This window comes from Procambarus clarkii, chromosome 52, assembly GCF_040958095.1.
Source record: "Procambarus clarkii isolate CNS0578487 chromosome 52, FALCON_Pclarkii_2.0, whole genome shotgun sequence".
NCBI lineage: Eukaryota > Metazoa > Arthropoda > Malacostraca > Decapoda > Cambaridae > Procambarus > Procambarus clarkii.
Genome location: NC_091201.1, coordinates 8998646 through 9015697, shown reverse-complemented (window position 1 = coordinate 9015697; position 17052 = coordinate 8998646). Strand labels below are relative to the sequence as shown.

General features: G+C 43.5%; 1 protein-coding gene across 6 annotated transcripts in view; it reads left to right on the top strand.

The window, feature by feature from the left end:
- Positions 1 to 7627: 7627 nt before the first annotated feature.
- Positions 7628 to 17052, top strand: part of LOC138352080 (uncharacterized) — a 35828-nt gene continuing 26403 nt past the window's right edge. Inside the window, exons 1-3 of one of the 6 annotated variants that reach the window (XR_011222699.1) lie at positions 7901 to 7915; positions 13021 to 13156; positions 14310 to 14509. Coding sequence is in view for 1 of the 6 variants with exons in the window: in XM_069304300.1 (XP_069160401.1) it covers positions 14460 to 14509 (50 nt within the window). In the remaining 5 variants the exon portion in view is untranslated. Of the gene's footprint in view, positions 7643 to 7765; positions 7781 to 7900; positions 7916 to 13020; positions 13157 to 13370; positions 13386 to 14309; positions 14510 to 17052 lie in introns of those variants that run through there. The other 5 variants (XR_011222700.1, XR_011222701.1, XR_011222702.1 and 2 more) reach the window with 5 other exon arrangements.

The window sequence follows — 17052 nt, the reverse complement described above, 5'->3', positions numbered from 1 at the left end:
CAGAAGCAGATACAACAGAGCTAGGAACGATTACATTAACATAAGACGAACATCGGAAAGGGACTATGAGAACGATATATCAATCAAAGCGAAAAAACAACCTAAGTTACTACTCAGTCATATAAGAAGAAAAATGTCGGTGAACGACCAAGTGACAAGACTAAGGAAGACAGAGGGGGCATATACTGAAAGTGACAAGGAAATCTGCGAGGCACTGAATGCCAGTTTCCATGAAGTGTTCACTACCGAGCCTGAGCAGCTCCCATTGTTGGAAGGGGTTACCCTAGATGAAAGACTATCAGATATAGAGGTGACAGCAGAGGAGGTAATGAAACAGTTGACAACTCTAGATGCAACTAAAGCAGTTGGACCAGACAAAGTATCACCGTGGATACTAAAAGAAGCAGCACAGGCCCTCAGCGTGCCTCTGGCAATGATCTTTAATGAGTCACTTATGTCAGGAGAATTGCCCAGTTGCTGGAAGAAGGCAAATGTCGTGCCGATCTTCAAGAAAGGTGATAGGGAGGCACTTAACTATAGACCTGTATCACTGACAAGCATCCCCTGTAAAATACTGGAAAGAATAATTAGGCTACGACTGGTTGCACACCTGGAGAACATTAGGTTTGTGAACAAACATCAACATGGGTTCTGGACAGGGAAATCGTGCCTAACAAACCATCTGGAATTCTATGATAAAATAACGAGGATAAGACAGGACAGAGATGGTTGGGCAGACTGCATTTTTCTGGACTGCCAAAAAGCCTTTGATACAGTACCGCACATGAGACTGCTGTTCAAGCTCGAGAGGCAGGCGGGGGTGGGGGGAAAGGTCCTAGCATGGATAAGGAACTACCTAACAGGAAGGAGCCAAAGAGTTACGGTAAGGGGCGAAAAGTCGGACTGGCGAACAGTAACAAGTGGAGTACCACAAGGATCGGTGCTGGGACTAATTCTATTTCTTGTATATGTTAACGACATGTTTACAAGCGTAGAGTCCTACATGTCGATGTTTGCGGATGATGCAAAGTTGATGAGAAGAGTTGTGACAGATGAGGATTGCAGGATCCTCCAAAAGGACCTGAACAGATTGCAGAGATGGTCAGAGAAATGGCTACTGGAATTCAACACGAGCAAATGTAAAGTTATGGAAATGGGACTAGGAGATAGGAGACCAAAGGGACAGTACACAATGAAGGGGAACAGCCTACCTGTAACGACGCGTGAAAGAGACCTGGGGGTGGACGTAACACCTAATCTATCTCCTGAGGCACATATAAATAGGATAACGACAGCAGCGTACTCTACACTGGCAAAAGTTAGAACATCATTCAGAAACCTAAGTAAGGAGGCATTTAGGGCCCTTTACACTGCCTACGTAAGGCCGGTCTTAGAGTATGCCGCCTCATCATGGAGTCCCCATCTGAAGAAGCATATAATGAAACTGGAAAAGGTTCAGAGGTTTGCAACGAGACTCGTCCCAGAGCTACGAGGGATGGGGTATGAGGAGCGCCTGAGGGAACTGTGCCTTACGACACTAGAAAGAAGAAGGGAGAGGGGGGACATGATAGGAACGTATAAGATACTCAGAGGGATTGACAGAGTGGACATTACATTTGCTTGGGTTAAACTTTAACAACCATTTATTCGACCGTTCCTGCAGCTTGTCCAGGTCTTCTTGAAGCCTCAAGCTGTCCTCCTCTGTATTAATCCTTCTCATAATTTTGGCGTCGTCAGCAAACATTGAGAGGAATGAGTCTATACCCTCTGGGAGATCATTTACGTATATCAGAAACAGGATAGGTCCAAGTACAGAGCCCTGTGGGACTCCACTAGTGACTTCACGCCATTCTGAGGTCTCACCCCTCACTGTAACTCTCTGCTTCCAATTGCTTAGGTACTCCCTTATCCACTGGAGCGCCCTACCAGTTACTCCTGCCTGTTTCTCCAGCTTATGCATCAACCTTTTATGGGGGTACTGTGTCAAAGGCTTTCCGACAGTTCAAAAAAATGCAGTCCGCACATCCTTCTCTTTCTTGCTTAATCTTTGTCACCTGATCGTAGAATTCTATCAAGCCTGTAAGGCAAGATTTACCCTCCCTGAACCCATGTTGAAGGGTTGTCACGAAGTCTCTTCTCTCCAGATGTGTTACTAGGTTTTTTCTCACAATCTTCTCCATCACCTTGCATGGTATACAAGTTAAGGACACTGGCCTGTAGTTCAGTGCCTCCTGTCTGTCACCCTTTTTGTATATTGGTACTACATCAGCAGTCTTTCATATTTCTGGTAGGTCCCCCATTTCCAGTGACCTACTGTACACTATGGAGAATGTCAAGGAAAGTTCTCCTGCACACTCTTTCAATACCCATGGGGAGATTCTGTCCGGCCCAACAGCTTTTCTCACATCCAGCTCCAATAGGTGCTTCTTGACCTCATCTCTTGTAATTTCGAACCTTTCCAAGGTCACCTGGTTTGCTACCACCTCTCCTAGTGCCGTGACTTCTCCCTGTTCTATTGTAAAGACCTCTTGGAACCTTTTGTTGAGTACTTCACACACCTCTTTGTCATTCTCTGTGTACCTGTCCTCGCCCACCCTAAGTTTCATCACCTGTTCCTTCACTGTTGTCTTCCTCCTGATGTGACTGTGCAGTAGCTTTGGTTCGGTCTTGACTTTATTAGCTATATTATTTTCATACTTTTTCTCAGCTGCTCTTCTCACACTAACATACTCGTTCCTGGTTCTCTGGTATCTCTCTTTACTTTCTGGTGTTCTGTTATTTCGGAAGTTCCTCCATGCCCTTTTGTTCAGCTCCTTTGCTTTCATACATTCCTTATTAAACCACGGATTCTTCCTTTGCTTCTCTGTTTTTTCCTGTCGGGCTGGGACAAACCTGCTTACAGCCTCCTGACATTTTTGGGTGACAGTCCATCATGTCTTGTACGGACTTGGTTCCGAGTTCTGTGTCCCAATGTATATCCCATAGGAATTTATTCATCTCCTCATAGTTTCCCTTTCGGTACGCTAGCCCTTTGTTTCCCAGTTCTTTTTTGAGGGTGATAATTCCTAGCTCAACCAGGTACTCAAAGCTTAATACACTATGATCACTCATTCCCAAGGGGGCTTCCAACTTAACTTCCCTTATATCCGACTCATTTAGGGTAAATATCAGATCAAGTAAGGCTGGTTCGTCCCCTCCTCTCATTCTTGTTGGAGCCTTGACGTGTTGACATAGAAAGTTTCTTGTTGCCACATCCAGCAGCTTAGCTCTCCATGTGTCTGGGCCTCCGTGTGGGTCTCTGTTCCCCCTAATCTATCTCCCATTAATGAAGTCTCCCATCATTAGTAGTCTGGATCCGTTCCTGCTCTGTGTGTGTGTGTGTGTGTACTCACCTATTTGTAATCACCTATTTGTGCTTGCGGGGGTTGAGCTTTGGCTCTTTGGTCCCGCCTCTCAACTGTCAATCAACTGGTGTACAGATTCCTGAGCCTACTGGGCTCTATCATATCTACATTTAAAACTGTGTATGGAGTCAGCCTCCACCACATCCCTGCCTAATGCATTCCATCCGTTAACTACTCTGACACTGAAAAAGTTTCTTCTAACGTCTCTGTGGCTCATGTGGGTACTCAGTTTCCACCTGTGTCCCCTTGTTCGCGTCCCACCAGTGTTGAATAGTTTATACTTGTTTACCCGGTCGATTCCTCTGAGGATTTTGTAGGTTGTGATCATGTCTCCCCTTACTCTTCTGTCTTCCAGTGTCGTAAGGTGCATTTCCCGCAGCCTTTCCTCGTAACTCATGCCTCTTAGTTCTGGGACTAGTTTAGTGGCATACCTTTGGACTTTTTCCAGCTACGTCTTGTGCTTGACAAGGTACGGGCTCCATGCTGGGGCCGCATACTCCAGGATTGGCCGTATACACCAGGATTGTGTGTGTGTGTGTGTGTGTGTGTGTGTGTGTGTGTGTGTGTGTGTGTGTGTGTGTGTGTGTGTGTGTGTGTGTGTGTGTGTGTGTGTGTGTGTGTGTGTGTGTGTGTGTACTCACCTAGTTGTCACCAAGTTGTGTTTGCGGGGGTTGAGCTCTGGCTCTTTGGTCCCGCCTCTCAACCGTCAATCAACAGGTGTACAGATTCCTGAGCCTATCGGGCTCTATCATATCTACACTTGAAACTGTGTATGGAGTCAGCCTCCACCACATCACTTCCTAATGCATTCCATTTGTCAACCACTCTGACACTAAAAAAGTTCTTTCTAATATCTCTGTGGCTCATTTGGGCACTCAGTTTCCACCTGTGTCCCCTTGTGCGTGTTCCCCTTGTGTTAAATAGACTGTCTTTATCTACCCTATCAATTCCCTTCAGAATCTTGAATGTGGTGATCATGTCCCCCCTAACTCTTCTGTCTTCCAGCGAAGTGAGGTTTAATTCCCGTAGTCTCTCCTCGTAGCTCATACCTCTCAGCTCGGGTACTAGTCTGGTGGCAAACCTTTGAACCTTTTCCAGTTTAGTCTTATCCTTGACTAGATATGGACTCCATGCTGGGGCTGCATACTCCAGGATTGGCCTGACATATGTGGTATACAAAATTCTGAATGATTCTTTACACAAGTTTCTGAATGCCGTTCGTATGTTGGCCAGCCTGGCATATGCCGCTGATGTTATCCGCTTGATATGTGCTGCAGGAGACAGGTCTGGCGTGATATCAACCCCCAAGTCTTTTTCCTTCTCTGACTCCTGAAGAATTTCCTCTCCCAGATGATACCTTGTATCTGGCCTCCTCCTCCCTACACCTATCTTCATTACATTACATTTGGTTGGGTTAAACTCTAACAACCATTTGTTCGACCATTCCTTCAGCTTGTCTAGGTCTTCTTGAAGCCTCAAACAGTCCTCTTCTGTTTTAATCCTTCTCATAATTTTAGCATCGTCCGCAAACATTGAGAGAAATGAATCGATACCCTCTGGCAGATCATTTACATATATCAGAAACAAGATAGGACCGAGTACAGAGCCCTGTGGGACTCCACTGGTGACCACGTCAATCGGAGGTCTCACCCCTCACCGTAACTCTCTGCTTCCTATTGCTTAGATACTCCCTTATCCACTGGAGCACCTTACCAGCTACACCTGCCTGTCTCTCCAGCTTATGTACCAGCCTCTTATGCGGTACTGTGCCAAAGGCTTTCCGACAATCCAAGAAAATGCAGTCTGCCCAGCCCTCTCTTTCTTGCCTAATCTTTGTCACCTGATCGTAGAATTCTATCAAGCCTGTAAGGCAAGATTTACCCTCCCTGAACCCATGTTGGCGATTTGTCACGAAGTCCCTTCTCTCCAGATGTGTTACCAGGTTTTTTCTCACGATCTTCTCCATCACCTTGCATGGTATACAAGTCAAGGACACTGGCCTGTAGTTCAGTGCCTCTTGCCTGTCGGCCTTTTTGTATATTGGGACCACATTCGCCGTCTTCCATATTTCTGGTAGGTCTCCCGTCTCCAGTGACCTTCTATACACTATGGAGAGTGGCAAGCAAAGTGCCTCTGCACACTTTTTCAGTATCCATAGTGAGATCCCATCTGGACCAACAGCCTTTCTAACATCCAGATCCAGCAGGTGTCTCTTGACCTCCTCTCTCGTAATTTCGAACTCTTCCAAGGCCGCCTGGTTTACCTCCCTTTCTCCTAGCACAGTGACCTCACCTTGTTCTATTGTGAAGACCTCCTGGAACCTCTTGTTGAGTTCTTCACACACCTCTCTGTCATTCTCTGTATACCTGTCCTCGCCTGTTCGAAGTTTCAATACCTGTTCTTTCACTGTTGTTTTCCTTCTGATGTGACTGTGGAGTAGCTTTGGTTCGGTCTTGGCTTTGTTTGCTATATCATTTTCAAAACTTTTCTCTGCTTCTCTTCTCACCCTGACGTACTCATTCCAGGTTCTCTGGTATCTCTCTCTGCTTTCTGGTGTTCTGTTATTCCGGAAGTTCCTCCACGCCCTTTTGTTCAGTTTCTTCGCTTCCATACATGCCCTATTATACCATGGATTCTTCTGTTGCTTCTCGGATTTTTCCCTATGGGCCGGGATGAACCTGTTTACTGCCTCCTGACACTTTTGGGTAACATAGTCCATCATACCCTGTACGTACTTATCTCTGTGGTCTGTGTCCCAAGGTATTTCACTTAGGAAACTTCTCATCTGTTCATAATTTCCCTTTCGGTATGCCAGCCTTTTGATTCCTAGTTCTTTTTTGGGGGAGATAAGTCCTAGCTCTACCAGGTACTCAAAGTTCAATACACTGTGGTCACTCATTCCCAAGGGCGCTTCCATCTTAACTTCTCTTATATCCCACTCATTTAGGGTAAATATCAAATCAAGCATTGCTGGTTCATCTTCTCCTCTCATTCTTGTTGGTTCTGTGATGTGCTGGCTTAGAAAGCCTTAGGCTGTGTGTGTGTGTGTGTGTGTGTGTGTGTGTGTGTGTGTGTATACTCACCTAATTGTACTCACCTAATTGTGCTTGCAGGGGTTGAGCTCTGGCTCTTTGGTCCCGCCTCTCAACCGTCAATCAACAGGTGTACAGATTCCTGAGCCTACTGGGCTCTATCATATCTACATTTGAAACTGTGTATGGAGTCAGCCTCCACCACATCACTTCCTAGTGCATTCCATTTACTAACTACTCTGACACTGAAAAAGTTCTTTCTAACGTCTCTGTGGCTCATTTGGGTACTCAGCTTCCACGTGTGTCCCCCTTGTTCGCGTCCCTCCAGTGTTGAAAAGTTCATCCTTGTTTACCCGGTCGATTCCCCTGAGGATTTTGTAGGTTGTGATCATGTCCCCCCTTACTTTTCTGTCTTCCAGTGTCGTAAGGTACACAGAGACATAGACACTGACATAATACTCAATAACAGCCATGGAAAAAATGAGAGATAAAGATATTAATTTACAAAACGCACCATGCCAACAGAGCTGCCCAGGCCAACGACGGAGCAGCAAGTGATGTCAAGAGAAATTTACCACACAAACTCCTATATAATTTTCAGTAACACTTCCTAACAATTGAACTCCAAACGACGAAATGTACAATCTTGATTGGAACGTGATACCAACCACCAAGACGACCTTACCTTCCGGTGGCCGATACCATAAAACTCACGATAACAAACAGACCTGCCTATTTCCTTGAAGCTCGAAGACAAAACACAGAGCCCCGGAACACGGGAGAAACAATCAGGCATGAGAAGCCACACACACACACGCTATGATAAGAAACGGAAGTAAATAAGCACGCCCAAGTTGTAGAAAGTATACACGTCCAAGCACTAAATACACACGTTCAAGCAGCAAATACACACGCACATATAACAAACACACACGTTAAAGGATTAAATACACACGTATAAGAAGTAAACACATATGCCCAAGTAGTAAATACACACATCCATGCAGTAAATACACATGTGGTATAAGTAAAATACACATATCCAAGCATTAAATAAGTATGTCTTAGCCCTGAATTAACCGTTAAGCAAAATAAGCACTGGCGTAGGAACTCCAGTAAAGTGGGGCACCAGCAGAGTTATTTTCCAGTGCCGCATTTACAGTGGACTTGGTGCAATGTTGCGGCTGAACCAGGGCCCATAAAAAGGTGACATCGCTATAAACGAAAACAATTTTAATACAACTATATTATTGAAACTGTTAATAATATATTTTATTTTTGGGAATACAAGAAAATTGTAATCTGGCAAGTGCCACATGGTCCAGGGAGGACCAGCTAGGTTTAGTACGTGTTCAGTATGATAGTACTTGCAAAGTGTCACTTGTGAGAAAAGCGAGTGTCAGATTAATTTTGAGGATATATTGGAAGACATTGCAATTTAAAAGATGCAGGAGAATTTTTTGTGGTATAAATAAAGTTGTAAGTAAGCAACAGTAAAAATTATTTTGCATCTTTGATTTGTGTAAGTTAAAATGCTCTTAACTTAAGTAAAAAGTAAGTTAACAGTAAGATAATATTACTTTCTTGAAGATGATTGCAATTCTGGATAAAACTCCCGCGAGCAGAGAATCACTTCTAAATGCCTGCATTGAAATTTCAAATGTTTTCAAACAAATTGTCCATGACACCCAGGTAGAATCAGACTTGGCACCAGAGCCGGGCGCGATCTCGGCGCCAGAGCCGGGCCTGGTCTCGGCGCCAGGGTCGGGCAAAGAGACACAATCAAAACGACTCGAAACCGGTTGATATTATGAATGGGGTATCTGTAAGCATCTTAAACATCATCGGATATCTTCCCGATGAACATATCGGAAATAACAAATGGAAAAATATAAATACGATCATCCTAAAAAGTGCAGAAACGCTTTTAGTACAGGTAAATGTTCCAAAAACTGTGATTTTTTTTTTAACCTAGAACTTTACAAGAAATCTTTAAATAAGAAAGCATTTTTCAACCCAGTTTGTCCAGCTTTTCATATTCGAGGTGCCAGGCGAATAAAACCAACAGACTGCCATTATGAAAACAGCAACTCTATTTACCAGGATGATTTTTTTAGCAAGAGGAAGAGGAGAAGACTGGCTAAAAATATCCAGTCTCTATCACCAACTCGGTCAAATGCTAGAGTGGACACAAACACAATAGCCTCCCTACTAGAGCCTCGGATATTGACACCAAGTAAAGCATCCAGCACTTCCACAAACACGATAACATCATTTTTATTTGCCAACATTCAGGATATAAAAACATGCAGATCTAACTAAGTTCATTTAATAGCTGGCCTCCTACATAAGACAAATGCAGTGTTTGCAGCCTTAAGGGAAACCCACACAAAGGGCTACCATGATAATGAAATATGGATTTCAGAGTACAATCTTTTCAGATGTGACAGGAAACACAGGCTACAGGGTGGGGGTCAGTTTGTACATCAAAGACACACTCATCTGCACTGACCTGCTAAACACCACAGACGATATGGTGGAAGTGCTGATAATCAAAATATAGATCCTAATGTAGTTATTGTCCTTGTATATAAGTCACCGGAGGCAAATCCTCAGCAGTTTAAAGACCATCCAATGAAAATAGAGCACTGCTTAGAAAACCTCACAAATCCAGCCCCAAACATCATCCTGCTTGGGGACTTCATCCTACGGAACCGGAAATGGAAGAATTTAGCTAATACATATGTGTCCGATAAAATACTGGGAAGTAGCCTAAAAGAAATGTCAGATGCAAATGACCTGCAACGGATGTGCGACAGATTTGCCTTAAATCAGCAAATAGTAGAACCATCTAGAAAAGATAACATACTGGACCTCATTTTCACTAATAGTGATGAATTGATCAGAAACATAATAATTACAAATACCTGTTACTCAGATCGCAACGTAATTGACATTCTGACAAGCATGGGGGAGTAGACCTGCAAAACCAGTCCCGAAAAAACAAAACCAGCCACACAGAGGAGAATTCGGCAAATTCAATTTCAATAATAAACAGATTAACTGGGATCAAATAAACCCAGACTTTACAGAAATAAGCTGGGAAGAACAACTAGAAAATGCAAACCTGAACCTGTGCCAGGAAAAAATAAGCTCAGTAGCACTAGAAATAGGCTCAACCCGCATTCCCATAAGAAACAAGAGGAAGATATGCAGATTGGAACGGGAACGGAGTTCTCTCTATTGGTGAAGAAAACAAATTGCGGAGTAACTTGAGAGTCACACCCTATCTCAAGAACGACGAAGGTAGAGAAAGAGAAACGATTGAACTAAAGCTACAAGAATCACACAAAATCCAGGAAAGTAAAATAGAGCAAAAGGCTATCAGTGAAATAGAGGAAAATCCGAATTTTGGTTTTTCCTGTGAAAAATAAGAAAAAAATACATCTAGTATCGGTCCCCTGCGAAAGGGAGATGAACTTTCACAGATGACAACAAAGAAATGAACAAAATACTGAGGAATTAGTACGAAACTGTTTTCAGCGAGCCACTAAACACACTGAAGATTGATAACCCAAATAAATTTTTCATGTACATGATACAACATCAAATCATATATCAGATGTCACCCCTATCCTCACTGGGTTTTTGAAGAAGCCATAGACAATATGCCTATGCAAGTTTTTTCATTGAAATCACTAAAACACACTAAAATCACATTTTTTATTTACTTGATTTTTACTTGAAATCACAAACAGTGAGGAACGTGAAAAAAACTTTAATATATTATGAAATACGATGTTTTTAATTCCAATCATAAAATGAGATATCATGTTATTTAGATCATTAAAGTGCACATGAAAATGTTGTTTCCAATACAAATGATAAAAATCAGTGTGTTTTCATTAGAATTCACTGCAAAGTTCCTGATTTTCTGTTAATTTTCCCGAATGAAGATATACACGGAAAACAACTTCATTCCGGCTGAAACGTCGAAATGTGCAATAAAAGCATGATTTCCCTCGAAATCAATATCGCATTCACTTACACCTTAGTACGCACTTTACGTACTTTTAACAGCAGAGATAGCACCACTCCATAAAGGAGGAAATAAGGTGGAGGCAAAAATTACAGACCGATAGCATTAACATCACACATCATAAAAATCTTTGAAAGAGTGCATTGAAGTAAGATCACAAAATGCATGGAATCATAATATCTTCATAACCCTGAACAATATGGTTTCAGAAGTTCACAGTTGCTGGACCACTATGGCACGTCCTTAGATGCCAAGGAAGACAAGTAAAACGCTGATGTCATTCACACAGATTTCGAAAAACCTTTGACAAATGTGACCATGGTGTTATTGCACACAAAATGCGTTCAAAAGGAATTACCGGAAAAATAGGCAGATGGATCTTCAATTTCCTGACTAACAGAACCCAATGGGAAATAGTCAACGAAATAAAATTAGGACCATTTACTGTAAAGAGCTCAGTCCCCCAGGATACTGCGCTTGCTCCAGTACTTTATCTCATCCTCATATTGGACATAGACAAGGACACAATCTATAGTACCGTATCATCCTTTGCAGATGACACTAGGACTTTTATGAGAGTAGACAGCATAGAGGACATGGCAAACCTTCAAACAGTTGTAAATCAGGTCTTTCAGTGGGCTACAGAAAATAATATGGTATTTAATGAAGATAAGTTCTAACTCCTGCGCTACGGAAAAAATGAAAATATTAAAACGGAAAACACTTACAAAACGCAGTCATGTCATAACATAGAACGAAAAAGCGTTGTAAAGGATATGGGTATACTCATGTCGGAAGACCTTACCTTTAAAGAACACAATAAAGTAGCCATTACACCTGCAAGGAAAATGACAGGATGGATAATATGAATCTTTCACACTAGAGACGCTATACCATTGATGATATCTTGAAGACGCTAGTGCTCTCTAGAGTGGAATACGGTTGCACAATGACAGCCCCCTTTCAAAGTTAGAGAAATTGCTGACTTGGAGAGCGTGCAGGGAACCTTTATTGCTAGAATCCACTCAGTAAAACATTTAAACAATTGGAGTCGACTAAAACACTTAAGTCAATATTCTTTTGAGCGCAGGCGGGAGAGATACATAATAATTTACACGTAGAAAATAGTTGAGGGGTGGTCCCAAACCTACACACAGAAATAACATCATATGAGACCAGAAGGCATGGCAGGATGTGCAGAATACCCCCGTTGAAAAGCAGAGGTGCAACAAGTATTCTGAGAGAGAACTCTATCAACATCAGAGGCCCGAGACTGTTCAACACGCTTCCGCTATACATAAGGGGCATAACTGGCCGACCCTGCACAGTGTTCAAGAAAGAACTATATAAACACCTCCAAAGGATACCTGATCAACCAGACTGTGATTCATACATCAGGCTGCGAGCAGCTGCATCCAACCACCTGGTTGACTAGACCAGCAACGAGGTGGCCTGGTCGAGGACCGGGCCGCGGGGACGCTGAGCCCCGAAATCAAATCGTCTCAAGGTACATGCACCCAAGTATGTACACGTCCAAGTAGTAAATACATACTTCCAAATAGTTGGTATACATGCCAAAGTATTAAATACATGTGTACGCATTTAGGGCTTGGATGTGTGTATTTACTAGGAAATGTTTATAGTCAGTTTGGTAAGGTTAGGTTTGGTTGTTGGGTTAGGCTAGGTTATGTTGGGGTGGGTTAGGCTTGGTTCGGTTTTGTTAAGCTAGGTTAGGTCAGGTATTGTTAGGTTAGGTTAGGTTATAATAAGTTTGGTTAGGTTTAGTTAAGTTCAGGTTAGGTACAGTTAGATTAGATTTGGCTAGGTTAGTTTAGGTTAACTTAAGCTAGCTTGGGTATGGTAGGTTTTGTTAGGCCAGGATAGGTTAGGTTTCATTAGGTTTGGCTGAGTTAGGTTAGATTTGTTTAGGTCAGGTCACATTAAGTTTGCTTAAGTCAGGTTAAGCTAAGTAAGGTTAGGTTAGGTTGAGTTAGGTTACGTTTGGATGGCTTTGGGTAGGTTAGGTTTTCTTAGATTTTTTATGTTAGGTTTGGTTTTGTTAGGTTGGATTAGGTTTTGTTGGGTTATCTTGAGATGATTTCGTGGCTTTAGTGTCCCCACGGCCCGGTCCTCGACCAGGCCTCCACCCCCAGGAAGCAGCCCGTGAGAGGTGACTAACACCCAGGTACCTTTTTTACTGCTAGGTAACAGGGGCATAGGGTGAAAGAAACTCTGCCCATTGTTTCTCGTCGGCGCTCGGGATCGAACCCGGGACCACAGGATCACAAGTCCAGCGTGCTGTCCGCTCGGCCGACCGCCTCCTAACCTAATTTTAGGTTTAGGTTACAAACCAAACATGCTGGTGACATAATCTATGTCATTAGCAGACCACTTTAGACCACCTAAAGTGCCGTGTACCAGCAATACTAGTTACCTTGTCCACCCCCACCTAAAGTGCCGTGTACTGCAATAATAGCTACCTTGTCCACCCCACCTAAAGTGCCGTGTACCAGCAATATTAGTAACCCGTCTACTCCACTTGCAGCGATTCGTGGCCAAAAAGTGCAGAAGACGATGACGACTGCGGTGCATGTGTCCTCAGCAGTTGTGTGGATGTCTCACGGTACTGCCCAGACCACCTGATCCTTGATTCTTGCGGCTGTTGCAAAGTCTGCTCCAAGGTAATCACTCACAATGAAACGCACACACAAAGGGAATGTTTTCAGGCTAGACCGGAAAAGTGAGGAAAAACAATCTACTTTTAAAGATAATATTCCCAAATGGTCAAGAAAACGAGAAAATCTTGAGAATGAAACAAAACAAAAGTTAACAAAAGTTATAAAGATGCATTTGTGCTTCTTCCTCTTTTCTACAGCTGTCGAAAATATCAGGAAAGACAGATATGCATAGGTAGGTGGGAAAACACGTCATCCACCTCGGTGTCCAGAGGGTGTCCCAGCAATAGCATAAATCATCACCTTCCACACCCTTCATCACTGCCCACTCACTCTCCCTGTACATTAACCACACACCGAACTGTTCCATTCTTCCCCTAACCCTCTCACTCCTCTCCCTATCCTACATTTTCATCCATAAATTCCCAATTTAACACTAGAACAAACTCAATACCCTTTACCCAACATCTCTGTGAATTCAATCAACTTTATATACTGTGTGGTGGGTGTACCTAGTATACAGAATAGATCAACACTGGCAGGTGGGTGTACCTGGTCTACAGATGAGACCAACACTGGCAGGTGGGTGTACCTGGTATACAGATGAGACCAACACTGGCAGGTGGGTGTACCTGGTCTACAGATGAGACCAACACTGGCAGGTGTGTGTACCTGGTCTACAGATGAGACCAACACTGGCAGGTGTGTGTACCTGGTCTACAGATGAGACCAACACTGGCAGGTGTGTGTACCTGGACTACAGATTATGAGGCAGCAAGCTTCAAAAATGAGCTGATGGTGACGTTGGAACTGGATATAGAGAAGGGGGGGAGGGGCGCTTGTGTTAGGCTGGATCAGGAGGCACGACTACTGAGCCACACTGAGGAATGGCTTTAAGATGTTAATTTTGGAGGATAATTAGGTGAAAAACATAAACCACTCTGATAAGTCATGTCTCTCCCTTCCCCCCCCCCCTCTCCCTCCACCACAACGCTTTCTTCGGAATTGCCTCATATAATAAGCAGACGGAAATATATCTTTAGTTTCTCTTGCGTGTAAATGTTTTGCATATTTTACAAGATTATTGTTCAATCTCTATTGTTCAATCATCATGTAGCTCTTATCTTGTGTTGCTTATCATCCAGTTTTTCTATTCCAGTTTTGAATGTATTACGTTTATATATTCGCGACCAGCAACCCCATCCGGGTATAAAACCAGAGTGAGGGTGAGGCGGTGATCACTGGGCAGTGTTAAGGTCAGAGAGAAGACGTGAAGTTTCTACCACACAAACACCGCCACCACACCAGCATGTTGATGCGCGCTCTCCTCGCCCTCTGCCTCGCCGTCTACGTTCTCAGGTGAGAATAATATACAAGAAATATACTGGTTACTCTCCCGTTTCCTAACTTGCTACTGTTTCCCTCCCTAATGGTTACCCTCCCACTCCCACCAGAGGCTGATTAAGATGACCATGACAGGTTTAAGGCTTGGATTCTGGGCAGGCCTCTTGAAAATTATTAAGTAACCATTATAAAGCAATTTGTATAGTAAAAATAGTATGCACGCTGCTGATGCATACATGAAGCTAAAGCTCTTGCTGGGAAGTTTTTTTTAACAGGTATTCTATTGAGTGTCTAATCATCGCTACTAAAACGCTTCGACCGAGCAAGCACGAGGTAGCAAAGTTCAGCGCTGGATCTTTTTTGCATAACGTAGATGTTAGACGAGTTTGAAAAGACTGGCGTGTCGAGGGTGGCACACGAGCCTACAAGGAAGGAACGACCTGAAAACATCAACACAGTGTGAAAGTGAAGTTTCATGATGGACCAGAACAGGAAACTGAGCTGTTAGGCTCTTCACGTGAACCATTTCATGTCACTATTTTTCTATTTGTCATTGATCAGCTCTCTAGTGCTTTGAGTAAATGGGTAGATGCAAACTCACAACTGAACACGAAGTATGGCCATATCACATGCAATTCAAGAATTAGGAATTGCAACATCAGTTAATTTCTTGCTATGCCAAGGATCTGGAACCCAGCCTTGGGGATGAATTTATTCAGTTCAAAAAGTATTTGAAGCTAAATATAACAGCAACTATTGCTGAGGCTGAATTCAGTTTTGAACTGCATATGTTCGAGCAAATTGTGTCAAACTCCCTCTTCAGTCTTCCCAAATATATATATTTCTCTGCGACTGTCTCAATGTCTGCTGGTATCCAACAGCAGCAGCGGGGAAAGATCATTTTCTGCTTCAAAACGATTAAAGAACTTCCTGAAGTTAAAGAATACAATGATGATATTTAGAACATGAATTTTATTTTTTCACCAAATTCTGGCAGGCCCACAAGAATTTGGGCCTTTAGCTTAAGCCTAAGCAGCTGTATAGGGCTATCTGCCACTGCCTCCCGCTATTATTCCTCGCCCGTTGAAAGGGGAAGTCGCTAGGTGGACATGTACATGGGTGTCCGCTTGACTGCCTCTCTTAACAAAGTAGTCCTGTTGAAAGCGGAAAGTCTACTTTCTATGATGGGACTCTATTTCACATGACAAATTATTACTGACGCATTTTAATGTTAAACACTTTTCTTATTTCAAAGACTCTGGTAATAAAACTTCCTTATGTTTAATGCTGCAGTAGAAGTACTTCCTGGAAGGTTTCTTGCCATAATTGATGTTGTGGCTTCTAATTGTGTAGTTTCTTCACCTCCGACGATGTTAAAGGAAGCTTTAGTGCCATGCGTCTTTTAGTGCCACGTGTCCTTTAGCACCACGCATCCTTTAGCACCACGCATCCTTTAGCACCACGCATCCTTTAGCGCCACGCATCCTTTAGCGCCATGCATCCTTTAGCACCACGCATCGTTTAGCGCCACGCATCCTTTAGCGCCACGCATCCTTTAGCGCCACGCATCCTTTAGCGCCACGCATCCTTTAGCACCACGCATCCTTTAGCGCCACGCGCCCTTTAGCACCACACATCCTTTAGCGCCACGCATCCTTTAGCACCACACATCCTTTAGCGCCATGCATCCTTTAGCACCACGCATCCTTTAGCGCCACGCGTCCTTTAGCACCACGCATCCTTTAGCGCCACGCATCCTTTAGCACCACGCATCCTTTAGCACCACGCATCCTTTAGCACCATGCATCCTTTAGCGCCATGCATCCTTTAGCGCCACGCATCCTTTAGCGCCATGCATCCTTTAGCGCCACGCATCCTTTAGCGCCACGCGTCCTTTAGCGCCACGCGTCCTTTAGCACCACGCATCCTTTAGCGCCACGCATCCTTTAGCGCCACGCATCCTTTAGCGCCACGCGTCCTTTAGCACCACACATCCTTTAGCGCCATGCATCCTTTAGCGCCACGCATCCTTTAGCGCCATGCATCCTTTAGCGCCACGCATCCTTTAGCGCCATGCATCCTTTAGCGCCACGCGTCCTTTAGCACCACGCATCCTTTAGCGCCATGCATCCTTTAGCGCCACGCATCCTTTAGCGCCACGCATCCTTTAGCGCCATGCATCCTTTAGCACCACGCATCCTGTAGGGCCACGCATCCTGTAGGGCCACGCATCAGACTTATTGTGAAACTGAACGTCGTAGAGGTAATATGTCAACTTCCTTGCCATTATAAATATTGTGAAGATTCGTGTAGGAATAAATGCTCTAGTACTTTCAGTATTATTCACTATTACAAGTCTGTGAGAGTGACGGTTCCAAAAATATACTAATGTATGCGTAGGAAAGTAGGGTGGCTGCCAATAGCCATTCCAGGACTATTACCACAGTATTCGTGATACTAGATGGAAAGCTAGGATCTGTAACACAAGGTTTGATAAACTAAAATATTATAAATGCAGATACGGTGTAATAATATTTGACTTGTTTATTTTACATATA